This window comes from Polypterus senegalus, chromosome 3 (genome assembly GCF_016835505.1).
Source record: "Polypterus senegalus isolate Bchr_013 chromosome 3, ASM1683550v1, whole genome shotgun sequence".
NCBI classification, from domain to species: domain Eukaryota; kingdom Metazoa; phylum Chordata; class Cladistia; order Polypteriformes; family Polypteridae; genus Polypterus; species Polypterus senegalus.
The window spans coordinates 216,918,942-216,942,576 of NC_053156.1; the positions used below are offsets into that span (position 1 = coordinate 216,918,942).

Genomic DNA, 23,635 nt, shown 5'->3' on the forward strand with positions numbered 1-23,635 from the left:
AGTTTAGCAGTAGCTTCAACAACTTCTCACTTTTAAACATCATAATATACTACCTGAGGGACATCTCCTGTTTATAGCTTCAGGATTGTCAGCACATGCAAAGCCGAAAGGACTGATTTCATGAATAATCAAAAGGAATGGAAAGAAACAGAGGCTGAAAGAGCCTCCCAGTGATCTTGAGAAAATGTGGATTTCCTCCTTGTTGAGTTGAAGAGCTGAAACACTTGGAAGAACCAAACTAGAAGTTATGAGACTCTGGGCCAAATGACCTATAGTAGCAATTTTTGTTCCATTTTTATAAGTTGAAGTCAATTGCACTTCTTGTTTAATGAGATGTTATATGACATTTAGAGAGCCATTACCGATAGGGTAGGTTTTATTTCTTGATGAACTCGCATCCTTCAGAACACTGCAGTTTAGTCACTTCTACATTCTTTTCTTTTCATTTGGTTTACTTTTATATTTCTGATTACTTCAATTTCTTCTTTCTTTCTTAACTTGCAGCCAACTGAAAATACAGCACAAATAGCAAGCTAGCTAACGCAAACCGTTTGCACCACTGTGTGTTCCTCATAAAGTAAATAAATATTTAACATGAATTAAAGCAACAAATAATTATAGGAGTCATCCATTCCATCCCATTGATTTAACTTTTCTCTGAAATTGTAAATCAATCTAAAGAAGAAATTTCATACAGCATGTGGCAGAAGGAAAGTACAGCTAAAACTATCTAGTTAAACATCAGGTATAAAGTTACAACGAAGCGGTTGCAAGAAAAGTTGTTGCCAATTGGTCTCACTAAATTAAAATATTTGGTGGGTCATCGTTGTGATTTTGGGCAAATTATAAAAATAAATTGTATTGTATCGTTGAGATTTTTAAGTGAAAATGAGCACGCTGCTCATAACCTGCTTCACCATTTTAAATTATTATTATTATTATGACGTGATCGCCCTGCGATGGGCTGGCGCCCTGCCCGGGGTTTGTTTCCTGCCTTGCGCCCTGTGTTGGCTGGGATTGGCTTCAGCAGACCCATGTGACTCTGTAGTTAGAATATAGTGGGTTGGATGATGGATATACTACAGCTACTGTTTCCGATAATAATAAGTAATTTATGACTTTAACGCCCATCATTTAACAATACTCTGTAGTTTATTACATGACTGATGCAAAGTTCAGTGCTGCTTACGTCCCCAGGTAAGGTGCAGACCCCTGTTAGAGTTAATAATTATTTACATACAGATTTCGCAGAGGGGAAATTAAAATTGGGTATTTCTATTAAAAATATCAAGTTGCTAAGTAATCACTGACCTAGCAGAGATACTTAGCTTTCCTAGCAAACACATGCAGGAATGCAAAACAAAGTTATGAGAGTAACAAAAAGGGTAAGACACCACTACAGACAGGAGCGCAAATATATATTCCAATGCCCACAATTTCTTTGTTTCATTCTTTATGGCTATACAGACCTCATCAAGGTGACAATTGTACTAAATGTTTTCTTTTATGGTGTTTTCAAGATATTTCAGGCATCAAAGGTATTCCAGAGGTCAATACTACTTTCTTCTGCAGTGTGTCATGAAGGCTTCCATCCAGATCTACAAAATACGAGAGACAGGTTAGTGTTCAGATGGTGTGATATAAATTGCTCAGTGCTGATAACATATTTCTGGTATCATTCTTAAGTCATTGGAATGATCAAGAAGAACATTAAACAGAAGCACAGAATTCCCACTTGAATAAGCAATAACTGCTTGGAGGCCTTCCTCTCTCATTATTTGCTGCCTTCCTTTTATATTGTAAATGACCGGCTGCTGAAAGAATTTTATTTCAGTGTTCCCATGTGTCGTCCACTCAGATGACTCGGCTCAGCGTAATATAAAAATACAGAAGAGTGATTTGACTTTGATTTTTTGCTTTTCCACAGCCTGATCTTTGGCCTTTGAAACACACTAAAATAATAGTATCTAAATTTAAGTCATGAATGAACACGAGTACTGTAGTAGTGAGGGAGAAAAAGAATGCTATACCACGGCTGTGCTCTCCGCTGATATTTTGAGATTCTGACAATATTGTTTCAAAGCATATGCTTACCTACTCCCTGGAGTTCATCAGTTGTATGGGGTTGTCCTTCACAATCTGTCTTAATGAATTCAACGTTCCCAATGGAATATTTTCAGCATTTGCTTCTAGGAATTTCAGTACATACTCATCTGCATTGGTCAGTATAAACCGATGGCCAAATACTATGGAACAGATAAAAAGGATATATTTAGCTTGAAATTAACAATAGTAAGGAAGATGAGTCCTGCATTATACCCACTGTTACTGGGATGGGTACAGACCCTCTTAGTGGCAAAATATAGATACAAATTAGCACATAATATGTTGTTTTAATATTCATCCATGATCGGTCCTAAGACCACAGTCTCTTAACATTGTCTGCTGTGTGGCAACGTCAATACAAATGCAAAGCAGGAAAGAACTCTGAAGCCAACGCTCTATCTCTGTCAAGCCAAAAGGCTGCAGAAGGAAGACATCTTGGGTTTTTGATGCTCGGACGCACATGCAGGGTTGCTATGTCCATGAAAACCATTGTCTGGGCCAAAGATTCAGTGCTGAATTTAAGTGGTAGTACCCGCTTGAGTCAGTCTGACCACACTAGCTGGGTTTAAATTAGCACCACTCAAGAGGACAAGGTCACAACTCCACAACTAATGGACAATAATTTGGAAAGGTATGGGTTTTGATACAGCTAGACTAACCCCTCAGTTCAGAATGATTGATTATTGGTTTCTGCCTTATTAGCCAATTAAACTGCCTTTTGTTTTGCCTAAAGATTAGTTTGGCACTTCTGGGCAACTTTAAGCTAGGCATTGTTCATCTTAACTAAAACTGAGTTATGCTTCTTGATTGCCTTCGAAAAGGTCTTAGTAAATTGAATCAACAAGGTGGTGAAATTGTGGCAAAGAGGTAATGTCTCATGGCTGATAATAAGTATCTCTACATGACTAATACCACGTTTCATTTTAATCCAAAGTGGTATGGTTGGATTGAGTTCTGCTGACTGAATTTACTGCCAAGTTCCAGAAACAATTCTAGGACTTTTCTTATTCTTGTGGCATGGAGTGATAGATAGATAGATAGATAGATACTTTATTAATCCCAAGGGGAAATTCACGTACTCCAGCAGCAGCATACTGATAAAGAACAATATTAAAATCAAGAGTGATAACAATGAAAGTAGTATTTTGCAATTCTAGTTCATAGATGTGTACACTGCAGGCAGGAAAGTGTGCACTTGTCCAGCACTGAACAGATAATTTGTATATACGAATGCGCATGCTCTAGAATAGTATACAGTACATATGTTCAAGAAAAAAGCCTACATAATTGGTTGTAATTTGAAACATTGTTAAGTTAATCTGGTAACAAAGCCAAATATTAACATACTAGCCAACCCGCGGCATAGCATACGCCGCATATAAGGATTTATTGATGAGTGAACACTTCCTGAAAGACACAGTTGTCCAAAAGGGGAGGGTTTGCCAGTGAATGAAAAGATGGAACTCTGGAGAGAGCAACATACAATTGTCCTTGAGTGAAAACAGGTTTTGGCAGATACAGGCATATTTTTTTCAAAGTTTGTCCTTGTGCCTTATTAAGTCATTGCAAACGCCAATCTAACAGGAAATTGTCTGCGTGTAAAAGTAAAAAGCAAATTAGAATCTGATGGGGTCAGAGAAATCCGGGGAATAAGGACAGTTTGTGAGGTAGCAGATGTGATAGTCTTACACTCCAGTATATTGCAGTGAATGCTTAATGCTGGTAATAGAAAGTCTAGTGCCATTACAGAGACCTTTTGATGGCATGAGGTTCCTGAGAAGCATGTCTGAACCGATTTTAATTTTGAGTTTATGTGGAGGCATGCCAGTGGGAGTAAGACTATTAAGAAATTCTTCGGGAAATGCAAGTTGATCTGCAGGATCGTCTGTGATGATGGAGTCAACGCTGGTGAAATTTACTTCGTCATTAGGGATAAATTTCAGCACCTGTTCATTAAGGTGTAGTGAGTCTTCATTGGTGACGCTTAATATAGCTCTCGTTCTGAGTTGTTCCAGAGTGACAGTTGAGAAGTTTGATGTCGCCATATAATTGCCTCGAGAGCAATGTTGGAAGAATGCGGAGGGTGAGAGTTGGCGGGCGGGGCCTTGTCGTGCATTCCCCATGACGTGGGAGGAGGGTTAGAGTGGGTGTTCGTGGCTGTTTCGTGCGTAACCCATGAGCGGGGCTCTGTTAGAGTTGCCGGGCGAGGCTCTGTGAGTTGGTGGTCCTGGCTCTCTGTCTTGCGTGCGGTGAAAAGTCAAAGTGGCTCAGAGGTGTATGTGGACTTTTGCACAGATGAAAGCGACTGAGGCTGTGTTTGGTGAGTTGTTGCATGCGGGCACATGAGTAGGCAGTGCACATGCCTCAAGAGCGACGCTGGACGCCGGAGGACGGTTACAGTTGGCATGCGTGGCTCTGTCGTGCGTATCCCATGACGCGATAGGAGGGTTACAGTTGGCGGGTGGGGCTCTGTCAAGCATATCCCATAGTCTTAGAGTTGGTGGGCATGGCTCTCTGTCTTGCGTGCCCTTAGTGAATTATATATATAGATTATACACTTGCAATAAGAAATAGGAGTGTGTATATGTATATGTATGTGTATATACATATATATATAACACAAATATGTTCTGAAATGTGGCCAGTAAGAAAGACACAAGATTCAAGATAAGGTTATTTTACACAATAATCATGGCACTAGAGAATGCCGACATGTTTCATGTTGATTAGCACATTCACATGAGAATTTCATTGTACTCTGCATGTGTGGCAAAAATGCTACAACTCCATGATATTATTGTATTGTGTGGCCCTCTACTCCTGCTGTTCCTGTATCAAGGGGTACATGGGTGCAACCACAATACACATTTCTCAGTGATACGCCACCACTGGCCAGCACTGTGCAAAATTTGGGTACTCATGGGGTTTTCGCCAAATTTCTTCTCTTTCAAATGACAAAATCTGGAGGTCAGCAGACCAGGTTATGTTTTTCAGATCCTGAAATATGTTCTTGTACTGTTTGTTGCCAGAGCAACATCTTTATCGCTGAAATGATTGAATTTGATTGGGTTATTGGCTGGCAAGGTCTTTTGCTGAATTGATATAATGAGCTGTGAATTCTGATATTCAGTATGTTTTAGCATTACTATTGTATTCAAAGTTTATTTTGATTATTACTTTAAGTAATTTATCTCCGTCCTTTTAAGCCCCTTACGGCAACAGGAGTTTCATTTTAATTTAGTTTAATCTTGCAAGGATCTCTTTACAGAATACAAACGTGAGGTTTTTACTTATAATATATTTACAGTTCTAATATGTTATTAGTAAATTACACTAGCACATTTCAACCAAAGGGTCACCATTGGCTAGACTTTATTTGGGTGGTTGGCCATTTATAACTCAGCCAAGACACTGTTTGCATGAAATCCCCAGTAAGGTTGCTCCTTGTGATATAGTCATGCTGTTGAGTTTGTTATCCATTTTCATACCACTTTCAAAGCCTTGTTTAATTGCTCATTCTTCCTCTGAATCTCAAATATGCATGCATATTCTCGGTGCCGGTCAAAGCCCGTTTGTAGCCCTAGGCACTATTGACGGATGTCTCCTCATGTTGTCCATAGTGGGCAGTCAGTATTATCATACTTCTACAATGTGTTCTAATTTTTTTTTTTTAATTCACTTTCGAAAACATGAGAATTAAGTCAATTCATCAAGTTCTCACATTCATTTTATCCATTTAAATGCTGTGGGGAATCTTAAGCCAATCCCTGTAGCATTGGGTGCTCAAATATTCAATTTTCTTCAAGCGTTGCAATGCTGTTGCTTCTGTGAATACAAAATCGGTGAAAAAGCAACACTATCACCTTGCTGCAAGACATTTGTCTCAAGTTGTTGCAATAAATAGCTGCAGCTATGCAACTTGCCGATAGTAAGGCGACAGATCTCCAAATGCATTTATGACTTCTTATACACACACAGGCTTTAAAGGAACATCACTCATAAATGGTTACTGAATTATAATTGAAAGCACATCCCGAGATGGAAAATAACTTAAATTCTGGAGCCAGATTATCATAGTTAAATTTACCTTCTATGGTACTTCCAATTGCTAAATCAGACGGTCCATAGAACTGTGGGTTATCGATAGTTCCATCTGGTTTAGGAATACGTGTCTTCTCCAGAAATTTCCCTCCAATGATCCCCGAGTTTCTTACTGGTGGCTCAAATATGCTGATCATGTCATTGGACAAGTAATAAGACAGGATGAAGCGTCTTCCATGGTCTTCGGGATTTGGGGAGTCCTGTACAACACACAATTAGAGTACATTCAGTATAACTTAAAAACATAGGTGTGTCAGTCAAAATCTATCCTCATGTTTTTTTTTTGTCATTCTGTTGAATTCATATGGAGTCATAAGCGCTGAACCTCACTATGGTAAAGTGATTGCATTCGATTGGACTGCAAACTGATCCTTTCTCCCAAGACTGTAGGCATCATCTTGTGCCTCGGAGCATCTCCACACATACCCATCTCAACCTTTTACTTCCTCAGCCATGACACACTTGCATATAAAATTAAAAAAATATATTTAAACATGGGGACCTTCCTCCATACAGCTCTCCTGGGCTACCTAATATTTAGGCATCGGGGCTTTGCTGTTTTTCCCACAATTTTTGAAGTGTTTTCATTTTAATAGATTACTGTCCACCAGCTGCAGACTACCAGTCTTTAAAAAACCTCTTCTTGTAATACACACTACACTTCCCAACATCACTACTTCACACACTGATGCCTGAGGTCCTTTTGCTTTACGTCATCACCACTGAATTTCCTTCATTCATCTTCACATTTAGCCCCCTAGGTATTATAATACTATTAGACTACAATGAGAACAATTAAATTTTCATTGCTTTAATAACTAACATGCAGTGTATCCACTTTACTTGAGGTTTTCTAGTTTTCATCCTCTGTCTCTGTACGTTTAGCATTCATTTGCTCAAAGGTTGATGCGCTTGCTGCTCCACCCTAGCGGCCCACTTCTCTTCTTTTGTCATCATCTTTTCGTGTTAAAACTGATTAAGTCAGTGTTTGTGTTGCGATTACTTTGTACATTTTCTTTAATTTTTCACTTAAGCTGGCACCCAAGTCTTGAATCTGCCTCAAGAATGATTTAAGATATGAAGAGATAGGGGAAGTGACAGTGAAGACGGTAGGGAATGAGAATGGCGCCCGTACGCATGCGCCACATGGCCGCCCTGCTGGCCACTGCCAAGTGTTGATTCTACAATAAAATAAAAAGAGGAATAACCTTGGAGGTCAATCATCACCCTGGAAGTGGATAGTAGAAGTCACGTAGTATATGTGTACCAAATTTCAGGTCAATAGTTCAAACAATTTGTGAGCTACAGGTGATTTAAAATCCTGGACAGACAAATGGGCAGCGTATTATATAAGAAGATTTAAAGAAGACAAATGGGCAGCCACGGTAGAGTATTATATAAGAAGATTTAAATTCAAAATCAACTTTTTCTTGAAACGTTTTATTTATCCTTAGTTTTTTTTTTTTTTTGATCCACTCAAAACTATTTTCCCCCCCACACAACCACCTTTAACATTACTATCTGGTGCAACCCCTGCTTAGGAACATAGTACAAAAGTATGGCGTTCTGGGCTTTCCATTCAGTAGTTTTTTATGTTTTAATATTTTTATTTATACCTCTTCATCTCAAACAAAAAAATTTGAAAAAGTATTAGATTGTAAACAAAAAGTTTATAATGGATCAGAGTTCACATACAAAATTTTGTAAATCTCAAATTTTAGCTCCTGCTTATGCTGTAGGTCTTTAAATTCAGGTTAAGACTAACTAGTCTAACAATTTCATATTAGATAGTTGGTGCATCCCAAGTCACAATGGCCATTGTATGAGTGACGTTCAAAAAGTTTCCACACTTTTATATTTTCTTTGGAAACGGTGAAGGCGGGTGGAGTAGTAATTGGGCATTAAAAAGCTGGTATGACACTGGGAAAATTGCATCACAAATAAAGGTGACTATGTAGAAAAGTGATGTAAATTATTTTTGAAATTCTTAATAATAAACACAGTCAATAAAAAAAAAAAATGCGGAAACGTTTTGAACGCCCCCCATAATTTAAAGACATTCTCAAAGTTCACTTACTCCAAGGTTTTCCTATCCTAGAAGCATTGGACGTAGAACCAGCCTTGAGCAGAGTGGCAGTCCACTGCAAGACTAACACACAGGGGTGGATGTACTATGAAACTAATGAAGCTTAAGCTTCACGGTCCCTAATACTGGAAGGGTCCCTGAAGCAGGCTTAATTTTCATTACCCCATAACTTGAAAACTACAAGGCAAAAGAAATTTTTATTCACACCCGTAACTTTGACATGTGAGATAATCCAGTACAGCGATATTAATTAAAATCTGAGATGTAGTGGTTACATTTAAAAAAAAAAAATTAAAAAAAATTATAGTGATCTGTTGTGGAACTCGCCTACTGAAGAAAGTAACAGTGGTTACCCAGAGCTCATTGCTGGTTGCGAAGGGGCTTCTCATAACAGTGCAAGCTTCAGGACCTCAAACGTAGGTTGACCACTGCCCACACACATACTCACGCAATGACAGTTTTGAAAATCGTAGTTAAACTAACCCACATGTCTATGGGGATGAGGGGAAAACCCAAACTAACATGGAGAGAACTCGGAAGCGGGTTTCAAACACAAGACACTGGATTTGTAAGGCAGCAACGGTAAGCACTGTGCTGCCATGGCCATTTTGGATATACAGTAACTTACCAAACAAAACACAAGCCCGCTTGTCCGTCCATCCATCCATCTTCTGACCCGTTGAATCTGAACACAGGGTCACAGGGGTCTGCTGGAGCCAATCCAAGCCAATACAGGGCGCAAGGCAGGAACCAATCCCGGGCAGGGCACCAACCCAACGCAGGACATGCACAAACACACCCACACACCAAGCACACACTAGGGCCAATTTAGAATCGCCAATCCACCTAACTGGCATGTCTTTGGACTGTGGGAGGAAACCGGAGTGCCCGGAGAAAACCCATGCAGACACGGGGAGAACATGCAAACTCCACGCAGGGAGGACCCAGGAAGCGAACCCAGGTCTCCTAACTGCGAGGCATGAGCGCTACCACTGTGCCACCGTGCCACCCAAGCCCGCTTGTAAAACATGTTTTTTTTTTTTATTTACATACTGAGAATTGTAAGAGCACAACGGTGACCAGGCTCAAAAAAAATAAGCAGTAGGCTAAAGGGAGGAATCCGCATACCCGTACAGTAATGTACTTAAGTTTATACAGGGTAGGTGTGTGTAGATAATAAACTTGGCATAACTTTATAATACTCAGCTCTCAATGAAAGTTACACACATGTGGCAATGGTAGATGAAATTGTTAGTGAATTGTAAGTTGACAGCTTTGTCCACCAGATGGTACTTTACTCCATGAAACTGATTTCGAAGGAAAATTTTAAGAGTATTATACTCTCCTGTTGAAAACTGCCAGAAAACTAGTGTGTGTTGACTTCTCCGTTAAATTAAATAAAATATTTTTTAAAATTACTGTTCTTTACTTTTAGATCGTTGTTTTTGACAGCATTTCTTATTCCTATACAACTATAGTCTTGTAATATAATTGATATTTTTGTATTGAGAATGCCACTACCTCCTTACTCACTAGCACACCTACAATAGAAATTAAGAGTTATGCTAATTGTTCAGGAAAAGATTAATGGCAGAATTTTGGAGAAAGAAAACGTTTAGAAATATTGTGAGTATAGTATTATATTTTCAGTGAACCATGGTTGCCTGCTGTACATGAACTTTTAAGCATGTGCTGTAAGTTTACTTTTTTTGCATGTGCCGTATATTTTGACCTGCGGTGGGCTGGCGCCCTGCCCGGGGTTTGTTTCCTGCCTTGCGCCCTGTGTTGGCTGGGATTGGTTCTAGCAGACCCCCGTGACCCTGTAGTTAGGATAGAGCAGGTTGGATGATGGATGGATGGATGGACATATTTTGACTCCAAAGTGATTAATGGCTTTCTAGGATCACACAGTGGGTAGCGCTCCTGTCACACACTGGAATTGAGTTAGTTTTTATTCCCAGTGCCTACACTCTTAAAAAGGCTGCTTCTTTAATGGCACTTTCTGGTTCTTTACTGAGTTGTGTGATTCTTCATAGAGCCATTGCTTCATAAGGCACCATTTCATTGTGGGATTGGTTCCTTGCATGTGAAGTTTATTCTGCTTTGATGAACTTTCTAATACAGTATATAGAAGAAAAAAAACTTTTTTTTAATGTTTGATAGGCAATCTAGCAGGACACTAACAGATTAAGAGCACAAGGACTTAGCCTGTGTTATTGTATATAGCAAGAGTCCTTTAAAAATCATGAGCTGATTTCACAAATCTTTTACCATCTAGTCATGGTTACTTACACTATGGATTCTATTATGGACCTAAATAAATAACGGTTCTTTCTGGAACCTTCATGTGGATGGTTCCTTTGGGAACCAAAATGGTTCCCCTAAGGCACCTCCCTAAAGATCCACCCTGACACTTTTATTTTTAAGAGTGTAGATAATCTTCTGGTTTTTTTTTTTTCATTCCAGATTAAGTAACAACCTCAAATCCCATTACTGCCAGAAGCGATCCTACACCATTGGGCCCTTAACCTGAAAATTGCACCAGGGGTGCTGTACAATGGCTGACCCTGCACTCTGACCCCTAAAGGTCATGCAAAAAGACAATTTCCCCTCGGGGATTAATAAAGCGTATCGCATCAAAATAAAAAAAGAATAGGCTGGGTGTGTGTATGGGTGTCCTTTGATAGACTTGTAAATCTAAAAATGTACTGTTAGGACGCTTTAACATTAGCCAGTGACATTGGTTCTAATTGTTTTCAGTTTTTTTTCACCTGCAGTTTTTACCTTTGAGCCAAGTAAATACCTCCTTTGTTTTCATACTACGACCTTCTCACTTTCTTACCAGCTTAGCTTCATATCTCAGTATTTTGTGGTCGTTTTCTAGTATCTTAATGAAATCTTTCTTGGGTGGTTGTGGAACGAGGGACAGGCAGTTTTGCAGAGAATCTTCCAATGACCCAAATCCATTATATGGAGGAATTTCCTGTGAAGATAACAAAGATTAAAAATTAGATATATTTGACAATTTTTGAGTGACACATTCATACTGCAAAAAATATAATGTATTACCACTCCAGTAAGTTATTTAAGAATACAAAATGCTTTACTGTGCTTTAAATTCTTTAAAATGCTTTAAAGCATGCATGGATGCTAGTAAAGCATACAAAATAAATACAGTACAATGGAATAAAACCATGTCTATGTTAGTGCAAGTAAGGAATTGTCAGATAGCATGTAGCATAATAACTACTTGTTAACTACTACTAAATGAGGTTCAGAATAACTTACTAGGGTGCTGTTCCGTGTTAGCCATTATGAAGGTAATGAGAAGTCAAGCAAAATGACGCCTTTTATTGGCTAACTAAAAAGATTACAATATACAAGCTTTCGAGGCAACTCAGGCCCCTTCTGCAGGCAAGATGGTATTGATGTAAGATGTATACCATTTATACTCGCGTTTAAGTTCTCCCATGGACTTGATTTTACCCTATAATTTCTGGTATTTTATAATATCGATTGTATAAGTTGAATGCAGAAAACTCACACTATTGGTCCAAGAGATTATGATATACTAACACCCACCTGAGAGAGTAGCCACGGAGCACAAAGACTTTTTTTTTTTGTTTTCTTTCTCTATGTATTGTGCCTACGTGACCACACAATAATACCTGAACTATTCCGAAGCGACATTTGCACTGTTTTGTGTTTTTTGTATCTCACACCCTCGTATACCTTTATCGTAAGAGCATCCCTTATCTATGATGGAGCGTTCAATCAGAAGAAAATATGAAGCTGGCTTTAAAATAAAAGTGGCAAAAAAAAATTGGTAACTTCAGTGCTGCAACAAAATTTGATGTGTCTGAGAAACTGGTGTGAGATTGGAGGAAGTAAGAAGATGTAAAAATAAATGTGTCGTATTTTTGAACGGGTGTATAAGTCGGGGTCTGATTTTATGATTGACTTTTACTTATACGCGAGTATATACAGTAATATGTATATGTATAACAGTGGTGAAGGATAACAAAGTGCCCTTCTATTTTGATGGCACAAATCTAACAGAAAAGAAAACCATCACAGAAACTCAGAGAAGCTGGAAAAGACCGGGATTAGAAAAGCAAAAATTAAGAAACACCACAAAGTATAACAAAGTGATCAAGCAATACAGGGAACAGAAACCAAAAAGGAAAGCAACAGGTAGCAAAACTAGTGATTACCAAACTTTATAATACTTGAGGGAAAAACAAAAGTCCAAGCAATTCAGAAGTGTCTGAAATTCTGATGACCTCTCTGTAGCATTTTGAATCCTTAAATGACAATAGTTGACTACAGAACACAGCAAACACACACACACACACACAACTCCGTGAACGAGCATGTGCTCCCATAGTGCCTTCAATCTAACAGCAACTTCAGCGGTGTTACAGTGATAAGACAAACAAAATCAAAACCAAAAGATCATCAGGAAAGCTAAAGTAAAAAATAATTGGCACCAAAACCGTCTTTCAAGTGTCATACTTTAGAATTCTTTGTTAAACTTGCATATTGTACTTTTGGTGAATTCCCCCGAGTAGTAAGGTTACAGAGGCTACACATTTAACTATAGCCATACTTATTTCTTTGTTGCACTCTAATAGAACTAAACTTTCTCTATATAGTAGTCACTCTTTGTAGTGTCTAAATTATTACTGTATCACTGTATTCTTAAAGGTGGTTGAACCAGTCTTATAGAATGTGCGCTGTAATTGATTTAACTTGATTAGGGTTTCTAATCATTCGTAGAAGTAGTATGTTCTTCTGAACACATATCTAAATCCTTTGCTGGATGTTTTTGCTGAAAGAGGCACTGAAGAAGAGAGAGATCGAAGTAGAAAGAAGTTGGTCTGGAATAAGTAGAGAGTGGTACACAGATAACTGAAAGATTCCTCACAGAGGCAACGGAAAAGTAATTTTCAATAAAAGGTTAAAGGATCAAAACTTCAGAAACACAAAACCAAGTACTTTAAATAACACCAGGAACTAGTGAAGCAAAAGTTCAGGAATTCGAACCGCACTGTAACCACATCTCACTTAAATACTACATTATCTTAAAAAGAAACAAATCATATGGGAGAATGCTAGGAGTCAGAGATATACAGAGCATTACACAATGAGAGAACCGAGTTGCACAACATTTTCTCTGTCAAAGATGCGTGCTCATGCTACAACACAACACAAAGTGACTTGGGGCAGAGTAGCATCTTTTGTTTTAACAATATACAAGTCATTTGAAATAAAGTGTGTATAAAATACACTCAAATTTGCAGCACATTGAACAATAAGTAGATCTGTTAGTAATGTGTTTATATTGAACTAGCAGTGCTACCCATCTATCATGGCTTAAAATTTCAGTAATCAACGTTGACCTCGGTGTAAACGTTTCCAATGTTTCTGTCTCTGTTGTATGTCATTTGGTATGGAAACTGGAATAGCAGTGCTGATGTCTGTGATGTACCATCTACTGCAATGTGAAATGCAATGCATTTTATTACTAAAAATGTTGGTGATGCACCATTTATTGGAATGATAGAGACATAGAAACCAGACGGACACACAGACAGACACACAGATACTTATCCTTTTATTAAAATGGATACAATAATAATAATTATTTACATTTTATATAGTGCTATTGTATAGTGCTATTCTCGGTACTCGAGCATTTTACATAGTGAGTGGCGAGCATCTTAACCACCACTGATGTGCCTCATCCACCAGGATAAGGTGATAGCAGCCATTTGCTCACCTCACATTAGCTATTGGGTAGTGAAAGAAGGAGTGAGAGAGAGAGAGAGTCAGCCAATCGGAGACGGGATGATCAGAGGGCCAGAATGATTAGGCCATGGTGGGCAATTTAGAAAAGACAGTGGGATACACCCTACTCTTTACAAAGGATGTGCAGATATCTTTTATGACCACTGAGACTCGGGACATCAGTTTTACATCTCACCTAAAGGAAAGCACCATTTTAACAGCACAGTGCCCCCCTAACTGCCCTGGGTCATTGGGATCCACAATCAGACCACAGGGTAAGCGCCCACTGCTTGCCTCACCATTTCTCTTCCAGAGGCAACCCAAGCATTTCCTTGTGGGTCTCTCATTTACATAGTGGCTTGGCCTGAACATACTTAGCTTCAGGTGGATTACTTGTTCTGAGGTGCATTTGCAATGGTTGCTGGTAAGTCAATTAGATCATCCGAGGATAACTGCACACATAACTGGCTGATATTTCATGATCCTAAAAGAAAATTCTGGCTCAGATGCTTTGTAAACGGAGCTTGTATGAGTGTATTCTGTGGACTTTGGTTTATTTTCATAGTGCAAAGGTATGCCATTAGATGTGAGGTGTCAAATTCACATCCTGGAGGGCCACAAGGAGTGCTGGTTTCTAATTCAAGTCATTTTCTTAATTAGTAACCAATTACTTCTGATAATGGAAAATTGCTTTAAAAGATTTTGTACTCTTGTTCAAGTAGCTTGCTTTGTATTTATTGTTTGACTACTGGGTAAGGAAGAAAGAAACAATGAACTTGATCCAATTTGCACATATGGACATAGAGTAGGTTGTGCAGTGCAATATATATTTCAATAAAATATCTGAAAAGACAAAATTGAACATCTGTGAAATATTGACCGTGCCCCCAGGGAAAAAAAAAAAGAAAATCAGTGGTGTGGCAGAATGACTGCAATAATGTGAAATGGAATTAAACAGCAAGAAAAAAAAATGGTGGCCCTTCTGAGTTTGATACACCTGAGTTAGTTGGTCATCTGTTGGGATTGGCATCTTCGTATTGTTTGGCTGCTGGTTAAGCAAAAAAAAAAATAAAAATGAAGTGTTATGAATTTTAAAAAGCAAGTCTATCTATCTGTTTGTCTGTCTGTCTATAAATAAAATCAAACATCTGTATGTCTGTCCGCTTTTCACAAGATAATTACTTAACGGATTTAGATCTGTTTTTTTTCTATAATTTGCTTGAACATTCTGGTTGATTTTTGCAACCTTCTCTCATTCTGCCAAGTATCGTCGTTCACTTGCGGTACTGATTTTTTTTTTTTGTTCGAACCCGCGAGACACACAACGCGCTTACCCTCTACACTCACGTGCTAGCCTCAGGGCGTTCCTTACCTCTGCTTAGCTAGCGAACGACAGAACTACTTAACGAATTTAGATCTGTTTTTTTCTATAATTTGCTTGAACATTCTGGTTGATTTTGCGACTTCTCTCATCACACTAAGAATCATAATTCACTTGCAGGAGCGATATATTCGCACTAATCAGAGACAGAGGTTGCGGGCCAAGGGGAGGGGGAAGCATGATGTCAGGAGTGGGGAGTCGGTTTACCTTTGTATTTTGGAGCGTAACTTGCTTCTACTTAGCTAGCGATACCTTTTTGTTTATTGATTTTTAAAGTTTGTCCTGTTTCACTATCACGCGGGTGGAACCACAGGGAACGGCTAATTATTAATAAAACTGAGGAAGGTGGTTCAATTTGCAGCCACAGTTGGCTATTGATTAAAAAAAGTGACAGAAACAAAAACCTGCAGCCCTCCAGGATGCGAGTTTAACCCCCCTGCATTACATGGATTGGTGACTCTGGTGGGTGTAAACAGGTGGGTGCCTGGGAGTGTGTTTTCCAAATCGCATCCAGGATTGGCTAATACTTTACTTTACCTCCTGATAATTTCTGCTTGCTTGTGATTTTGTACTTAAAAATGACTAGATTTATGAACAGCTATAGATATCTTTGAACATAAATGTTAATCTCTCCTCTCTAGTATGTTTAGTTGCCCTTATACACTAGTATTCCTTTTTATTTTTTTGAACATGCTATGGAAACAGTAACATTCAGTCAGTCAGTCATTTTCCAACCCGCTATATCCTTACACTGGGTCACGGGGGTCTGCTGGAGCCAGTACAGGGCGCAAGGCAGTTGACAAATCCCCGGCAGGGCGCCAGCTGACCATAGGGCACACACACACACCAAGCACATACTAGGGACAATTTAGGATTGTCAATGCACCTAATCTGTAATGTCTTTGGACTGTGGCACAGTAATTTCTTTAATGTATCCATTCATTTGTTGTTTTTAGTTATCTGTCAATTCATTCAGTTTCTACAATGTTTTAGTTTCATTCATTTTTTTTTAACTCTTTCTGATATAACTAGATAATTTTGCACACAAAGCCAGTACATAGTGTTATATTGCATAGGCTTCTGATTCTGTTAAGTAGTAGTTGGTTTAACTGCAGAGTTAAACTATCTTCACAGGCAGATTTCTAAATAAACACATTAAAGGAGAAGAAAAAAGGAATCCAACATTTATTTCAGTGAAATCCTACATATTTAATATGAATCAGCCACATAGGTCAACACAGTTTATCTTACCTTAGGAATGTCAGCTGTCTTTTTGTCACTGACATCAACTGGCTTCAATGGAACCTCTCCTAAGTGCTCCTGATAGTAATTTTTTGTGTACTGATCACAATCATAAATTAAAAATTTTCGTCCCATCATGGTGATGGTGTCTCCAACTTTGAAGTCCTTCGGAGAGTAATATTCTTTCACCTCTTGTTCGGACACCTCTAGCACACAAGATGGAAATGCATCTAGAAAGAGAAGACATCTGTATTCTAGTGAACTAAATAGCAACATGTTTTGCAAAATGAAATCTTCAAAATGATGAAAAAAATAATGTCTACATTGTAAAAGCCGAATACAAAGTGGACTACGAACTGCATACTGTGGGATGAAACACTGAATCCACGCGGAGTAACCAAGACGCAGCATTCCAGAGATGGTGAAGGATATTTTGTGGTGGCCTCTGAAGTTGAAAGTAGTTCCAAAAGGCAATGGAAGAGGCAACCAGGGATGTACAATATTAGTTTCATTAATTTAAAATGTCCATTTACAAAAATCTGCAGTTTTACAGACATAGGGAAATTTCAGCCATTCTGAGTAAAGTCCATCTAGGAAAGTTTATGTACACAATGGGATTTTATTAATGAAAAGGCAGGGCTGATAGCCCAAAGTGAAAACTTTAGGCCAGCGTTTCCCAATTCATTTTACCCTCGCACCCCCTGTGACGGACGAGGCCGATTTCGCACCCCCTTGGTTTGAGAAGAAGTATGAAAAAATATGAGGTTAACGCAGAAAAGCAGATCACCAATTGAAGCTTTATGAATAATGGATACTTTATTTGCCATCAATAATTGTTTGGTAAAGCCATACTCCATGTAATTCTCCTTCCATTTTCTAATTTTTTCACGGCTAGCCATGATTAAAAAAAGTAAGAGCGAAGTAAAGCGAGTAAATAGTAAAAAAGTAAGAGCGAAGCGATGGTGACTTATTGAGGCAGCAGGCGAGAGCACAATAGCACGCGGGCTCGATGTAGTGCGCGTCAAGTCGATCTAAAATGCGCGATCAGATTTGAAAAAATATATCTTCAAGTTCTGTTTGGATATAAGTAGTTTCTATTTAGTCGACAGAAATATCTGTGGTAGGAATGTAAGTTGAATTTAGTCTTTAAATTTCTATGGTGAAGAAAAATGTCTGCAATGTTGACTAAATTTAACTTCCATTCCTACCAAAGATATTTCTGTCGACTAAATAAAAATTACTTATATTTAAAATTTAAATAGAACTTGAACAGATACGATAGTTCATAATACCCACACAGCACTAAGTGCACGTAAGAGCGGGAGTCATCCGTTTTAACAAGCAGCGTATTGCACTGATACGAAATAGCCTGCCCATTTAATTATTTAGGAATGGATAGATAAATTAAGATTTTCTACAAATAATGTTTTTCATTTTTTTTCCTAGATGGATTTTGGCACCCCCAGCAACAGCTGCTCACACCCCCAATCGGGAAGCGCTGCTTTAGGCACTGTCTGTTTCTCCATTTGACAAACCTTGAACCTTCAGTGTTTATAAAAGGTTGACAGGAAGCCGGAGCCTCACTTGGGATGCCAATTCATTGCAGAACACATTCACGCTCAAACACACCCTCCCTCATACCCAGACAATTTAGAATTGACTGTTAGCCTAACATTCAAGTTTTTGGGTTGTGGGAGGAAAATCTTGAAGCTGTTGCTTTCTATACTGTAGTTGCTGATCTTTTATCTTGTGTTTTGTTCACATACATGTTAACCCCCGTTTTTGCTCTAAATTGTCTTCCCGCTAATTTATATGTATGTATTTCTTTTGTAACACATGGTGCATTACATTCAAGCTGTGTTTGACATTTCTATACCATATATTTGTCATTAATGTATCTAGTTGAGATACACATATATGATTAAGTACAGTGGTGGAAATAAGTATTGATCCCCTGCTGAATATGTAAGTTTGCTCACTAACAAAGAAATGAACAGTCTCTAATTTTTATGGTAGTTTAATTTTAATGGAGAGAGACGGAATATCGACCAAAAATCCAGAAAAAACACATTACATAAAAGTTATAAATTGATTTGTATGTCATTGAGTGAAATAAGTATTTGATCCCCTACAACCCAGCCAGAATCCTGACTCCCACAGATTGGCGATTATAATCAATCAATTACTGATACTCCTGATCTCAACTTGTTAGGCCTATGAAGCACACCTGTCCACAGAATCAGTTTCTTCCATTTCAACCTCTCCACCACCATGGGCAAGATCAAAGAGCTGTCAAAGAACGTCAGGGACAAGATTGTAGACCTGCACAAGGCTGGAATGGGCGACCAGACCATCAGCAACAAACTTGGTGAGAAGGTGACAATTGTTGGTGCGATTTTACAGAAATGGAAGAGGTATAAAATAACCATCAGTCACCCTCTGTCTGGAGCTCTATGCAAGATCATGCCTCATGGGGTGAGGATGATCATAAGAAAGGTGACGGATCAGCCCAAAACTACACAGGAGGAGCTTGTTCATGATCTGAAGGCAGTTGGGACCACAGTCACCAGGAACACCACTGGTAACACAATGCGCCGTAATGGATTGAAATCTTGCAGCGCGCGCAAGGTCCCCCTGCTCAAGAAGGCACATGTGCAGGTCCGTCTTAAGTTTGCCAGTGAACACCTTGTCACCAAGCGTCCTGCTGATGGACTTATAGCCCATTCCAGCTTTGTGCAGGTCTACAATCTTGTCCCTGACGTCCTTTGACAGCTCTTTGGTCATGCCCATGGTGGTGGAGAGGTTGGAATGGAAGAAATTGATTTTGTGGACAGGTGTGCTTCATACACATAAGCTGCAATCAGGAATATCTGTGATTGATTGATTGATTGAAATCTGTGTGCCAGTCTGTGGGAGCTGGGTTGTAGGGGATCAAATACTTATTTCAATCAATGACATGCAAATAAATTTATACATTTTTTTGTAAAGTGTGTTTTTCGTAATTTTGGTTGATATTCTGTCTCTCTCCAATAAAATGAAACTACCATAAACATTATGTTCATTTCTTTGTAAGTGAGCAAACGTACAAATTCAGCAGGGGATCAAATACTGAACTTATTTCACCCACTGTATGACTTGTGATTCTATAATTAAATATATAATCTAATCTCTGATGTGTGCCTGTTTGGCATATTAAACTTTAGATTCATTTGCCTACTTGTCTTACTTTTTAGATTTAGACTCATGTATCATTTTTTGATTAGTAAGTTTTTCACTGCACATATTACCTTCTTAAGTGTTAACGAAACAAAATGACTTGTTTTCAGAATTATTGGCAGCTATCATAATATACATACTGTACAGTTTGTGCTGTGAAAGATTATAACGGATGGCCTCTTATAAAAGATCCATTGATCTCACTTCCTTGCAACAACAGTAGCCTCACTGACGTATGGCATATTCCTGTAACTCTGCAGGCTCTATCATTTAATTTTCTGCTCAGTGACGAGGATGTGAATTACAAAATCAGGGCTCTGTTTCAGGGGGATACTCATTTGCAGTGCTGTGTTACAATAAATTTGTAACTTGTTATATTATCTTATGGATAACTTATGTTTTTGTAAGAATCCATCTGAAATATTTTTCTTTAATTTTATGTCTCCAGTTAGGCTTTTTTTTTTGATTATCTCATACTGCACATGTTGGCCTCTGAATTTTTACACTGTGCTTGCTTATTTTTATGACTAGATGTAGTTAGTTAGTTAGTCAGTCAGTCATTTTCAAACCTGCTTAGTCCTGAACAGGGTCACGGGGGGGGTCAGGGGCTTCTGCAACCTATCCCAACTAGCGTAGGCCTCAAGGCAGGAACAAACACCGGACAAGGTACCAGTCAATTGCAGGGTAGACACACATACACATACCCCAACCACACACATTTGGGTCAATTTTAGGATCACCATTGCACCTATCCTGCATGTTTTTTTGACTTGGAGAATATGCAAACTCCATGCAGGGGACATGAACCCTGGTCTCCTTGCTGTGAGGCACCAGCGCTACCACTGTGCCACCCTTATGACTTGATGTGCTTTTCAATATCCCCTTCTTCTGTGCAAGACATATCTTAACTAATGAGATGAAAATAAAAACTTCCTTGATGACTAACAACTGAGAAATTTATAATTTCACATTTATATAAAGTATATCTTTTCATACTTAACACTTTTACAAACCTTTAGAGTATAGAAAAGGTGGGTTTGGACAAAGATCCATTGAATTTTATCTTATCTTAACTAATAAGCTAAAAATAAAAATGCCTTTATGAGTCACAATAGAGTAATGTTTAATTTCATATTTATACCATAAAGCCAAATGACTGCTTACATAACACTTTTGAAAACTTTTATAGCATAGAAAAGGCAGGTTTGGAAAATGATTAATTGCATTTTATCTTGTATGTCTTTATTGCCTTCTTTTTCACATACCAGTCAGTTCCTTGTAATCTTTTAATACCCTCTGTCTTCTGAGCAACAGAGGGAAAGGGTCCCTTCCACTGTTGGGCTCATGCATTTCACGAATTTCAACTGTGTCATCCATGAGATAGTAGAGGAGCAGAACAGGGCGTGTTTCTGAATAAAGGGAATCCCTGTTTTCCCAGAGAGCAAAAAAACGTAGAACCTAAAAACAGAAAATGTACAGTTTATCATATAATTCAGCAGGGCTTCTTTGACAGAGTTCTCTTATGTTTTGATGCTGTGGCAAAAACAGCCCATTAGTATTTATTACTATAACACAAAATAGTCAGTAATTGTACAAGGCCAGTCAAAATTATGTTAACATTTGAATGGCGGAAACAATTTATTCATACGTGCAACATGATTTAGAGGAATGTCTCAAACTGTTCATGATCATGTTCAACACACACAAACCAACGATCAACAGTTCTATTTAAAGCCCAGACACACATTTCATGGGGAATAGATGATACCACAGTCCATATTCTGTCCTTCATGTCATTGATATCACAAACTTTCCTTCTATACACCATACCCCATAACCAGAAATCACAGGGTGTCAAATCAGGGGAGTGTGGAGGCCATGGCAATGGCCCACCACGACCTATCCATCGATCTGGAAAGGTGTGGTTGAGATAAAAATAATCCATTAGCGTTAAGATAATTTTGATTCACCGTGTATTTGTTGGAAGCATGGCTGGCATGCAATTAGATCTACATAACCAAGGTGAGGTCTTATAAAGATCACTTTTATCAATTCATTTTCTAAACCTTATCAAAGAAACATTAGGTGCCAGGTTGGAACAAACCCTAGCTGGAATTCCAGCCCACTACGGGGCATATGCTGTACTTGTACTCGCTTCTGCTGGGTCAAATGAGATCCAAGTTAACCTAAGACACACATTTTTGAGATATAAGAGGAGCCCAGGCTGGAATCTTAATGTGTGACCCTGGAACTGTAAAACAGCAGTGGGAACAACTGCACCACCACGCTGCTCGGAATCATTCTTAAGTACTCAAAAATGACCACTTATTATTTCATGTTCTTCATGAACCCTCATTTACTTATTATGCTAAGGAAGGAACCCAACCTATCTCTAAATTCATTGGTCTTTACATTGATTGATTTGTGTGGGCAAATGAGAAGGGGTGGATATGAACATACGTTTTGTGTTTTGCTTCTAGTACAGTACCCTGGGACATATCTCCTGCTGTGTTTGTGTTTTGGATAGTACTTTTCACAACCTTCTATTTTACATATACTGTATTCTTGTTTGGAAACTTTTTTCGTCCCCTTCACATACTGAACTGCTGTGTATTGAATTTATATCTTAGATTTTGAATCATGTTTTAATTATGATAACATTATGTTGATTTGCATATGCAAGTAAGAATTTCACTGTACTCTTTACACATGACAATAATGACCCTATCTACTCTACAATAAAACACTACGGTGTGTTTGCCCGGTCCGTCTTAGCCAGGAGTGCCCAATATGTCACTTGCGATCGACCGGTAGATTGGAAAGGTAGTGCAGGTAGATCGTGTTGCATTAAAAAAATTTTTTTTTAGATGTTAGTCTATCGTATATCCTTTCTATGGCATTTGCCACTTGATTGACATACAGGCCAGTCTGGGATCTCTTTTCTTCTAACACACGGGTCATCCTGCACGTACAATCAAACGCGCAAGCTACTTCAAAGCTCCGGCTGTAATCTAGTCAGCCTTCCAATTTATATCGACTAAAGAAGGGATTTAAAAAAAAAATTGTTGCTTATGGGCTGGATGTGGAATTGGAAGAGGATTTTTTTCTCACAATGTCACAATCGAAGTGTGTTTGTCTGATCTGTCAATCTATCATTGCTATTCCAAAGAAGGAAAATGTGGAAAGGCACTTTCGAACTGTTCATAAAAACTACGAAACTGACTTCCTTCCGAAAAGCAATCTGAGAAAGAGAAAGGAGAGGGAACTAAAATCGCAGTTAATTGGACAGCTGTCATTTTTCTCTCGGCTGAATTCAAAAGCAAAGGCAGACACACCGACGCATCGTTCCGGGTGAGTCACTTGATCATTAAGCATAAGAAGTCCTTGAGGCCTTTATTGAGGCAGATGGCTAGGGGAAAATTCCTGCAGAGATTTCGAGACCCCTGGCCGGAGATTAAGGAGTTTCTTCTTGTCATAACATGCAGAATACAAGCAACTTTAATAATGATCAATGGCCACTAGACTTGGCATTTTTTACCGATCTGACCAACATGTTAAATGAGTTTAATTTACAGCTGCAAGGAAAAGACAAAACCATGGTCAATATGATTAGCTCAGTTAATGCTTTCAAACAAAAAATGTAACATCTGTCCTCAAAGCTACAGCGCCATGATTTGGGGAACATCCAAAACCTCGCGTCAGAGCTGGACACG

The 23,635-nt window shown here is 38.6% G+C and overlaps 1 protein-coding gene across 1 annotated transcript in view; it reads right to left on the bottom strand.

Annotated features, from left to right (window-relative positions):
* Nucleotides 1–1,000: 1,000 nt before the first annotated feature.
* The window catches only part of efhc1 (EF-hand domain (C-terminal) containing 1), a 35,096-nt gene continuing 12,461 nt past the window's right edge, over nt 1,001–23,635 (bottom strand). The window contains exons 3-8 of the mRNA XM_039749807.1: nt 21,188–21,380; nt 16,716–16,936; nt 11,136–11,276; nt 6,194–6,407; nt 2,095–2,246; nt 1,001–1,598 (exon numbers count right to left, since the gene is read on the bottom strand). Of these exons, the coding sequence (XP_039605741.1) occupies nt 2,095–2,246; nt 6,194–6,407; nt 11,136–11,276; nt 16,716–16,936; nt 21,188–21,380 (921 nt within the window). The 3' untranslated portion in view covers nt 1,001–1,598. The remainder of the gene's footprint in view (nt 1,599–2,094; nt 2,247–6,193; nt 6,408–11,135; nt 11,277–16,715; nt 16,937–21,187; nt 21,381–23,635) is intronic.